This window comes from Volvox carteri, assembly GCF_000143455.1.
Source record: "Volvox carteri f. nagariensis unplaced genomic scaffold VOLCAscaffold_1511, whole genome shotgun sequence".
In the NCBI taxonomy this organism is placed as follows: Eukaryota; Viridiplantae; Chlorophyta; class Chlorophyceae; order Chlamydomonadales; family Volvocaceae; genus Volvox; species Volvox carteri.
Window position 1 is genome coordinate 1 of NW_003308597.1, and position 889 is coordinate 889.

Sequence of the window (889 nt, forward strand, 5' to 3'; positions counted from 1 at the left end):
GCATATGCGATCTGCAAGCATATGCCACATTCGATGTGCAAGCATATGCGATCTGCAAGCATGTGCGATCTGCAGGCATATGCAATCTGCAAGCATATGCCACATTCGATGTGCAAGCATATGCGATATGCAAGCCTGTGCGATCTGCAAGCATATGCAATCTGCAAGCAGATGCAGTCTTCTGTTACATAACAGTAATGCCGTACACGCTTAATACACGCTTCATATGCACATATGCACATATGCACATATGCACCTATGCTTCATATGCACATGCGCACATGTGATTCATATGCACAAATGCTTCATATGCAAGCATATGCCACACGCGATGTGCAGCTTCATATGCTTCATATGCTTCATATGCTTCATATGCACATATGCACATATGCTTCAGATGCACATATGCACATATGCACATATGCACATATGCTTTATATGCACATATGCATATGTGTTTCATATGCACAAATGCTTCATATGCAAGCATATGCCACATGCGATGTGCAATCATATGTGATCTGCAAGCATATGCGATCTGCAAGCATATGCGCTCTGCAAGCATATGCCACATCCGATGTGCAAGCATATGCGATCTGCAAGCATATGCGATCTGCAAGCATATGCCAGATGCGATCTGCAAGCATATGCCACATTCGATGTGCAAACATATGCGATCTGCAAGCATATGCAATCTGCAAGCATTTGCCACATTCGATGTGCAAGCATATGCGATATGCAAGCCTATGCGATCTGCAAGCAGATGCAATCTGCAAGCAGATGCAGTCTTCTGTTACATAACAGTAATGCCGTACCCGGTTAATACACGCTTCATATGCACATATGCACATATGCACCTATGCTTCATATGCACATGCGCACATGTGTT

At 43.6% G+C, this 889-nt stretch overlaps 1 protein-coding gene across 1 annotated transcript in view; it reads left to right on the forward strand.

Moving 5' to 3' along the window:
- Positions 1-3: 3 nt before the first annotated feature.
- Positions 4-889, forward strand: part of VOLCADRAFT_39613 (uncharacterized protein) — a gene marked incomplete at both ends in the record, with an annotated part of 2,545 nt that continues 1,659 nt past the window's right edge. The window contains 2 exons of the mRNA XM_002959925.1: positions 4-137; positions 587-661. Of these exons, the coding sequence (XP_002959971.1) occupies positions 4-137; positions 587-661 (209 nt within the window). The remainder of the gene's footprint in view (positions 138-586; positions 662-889) is intronic.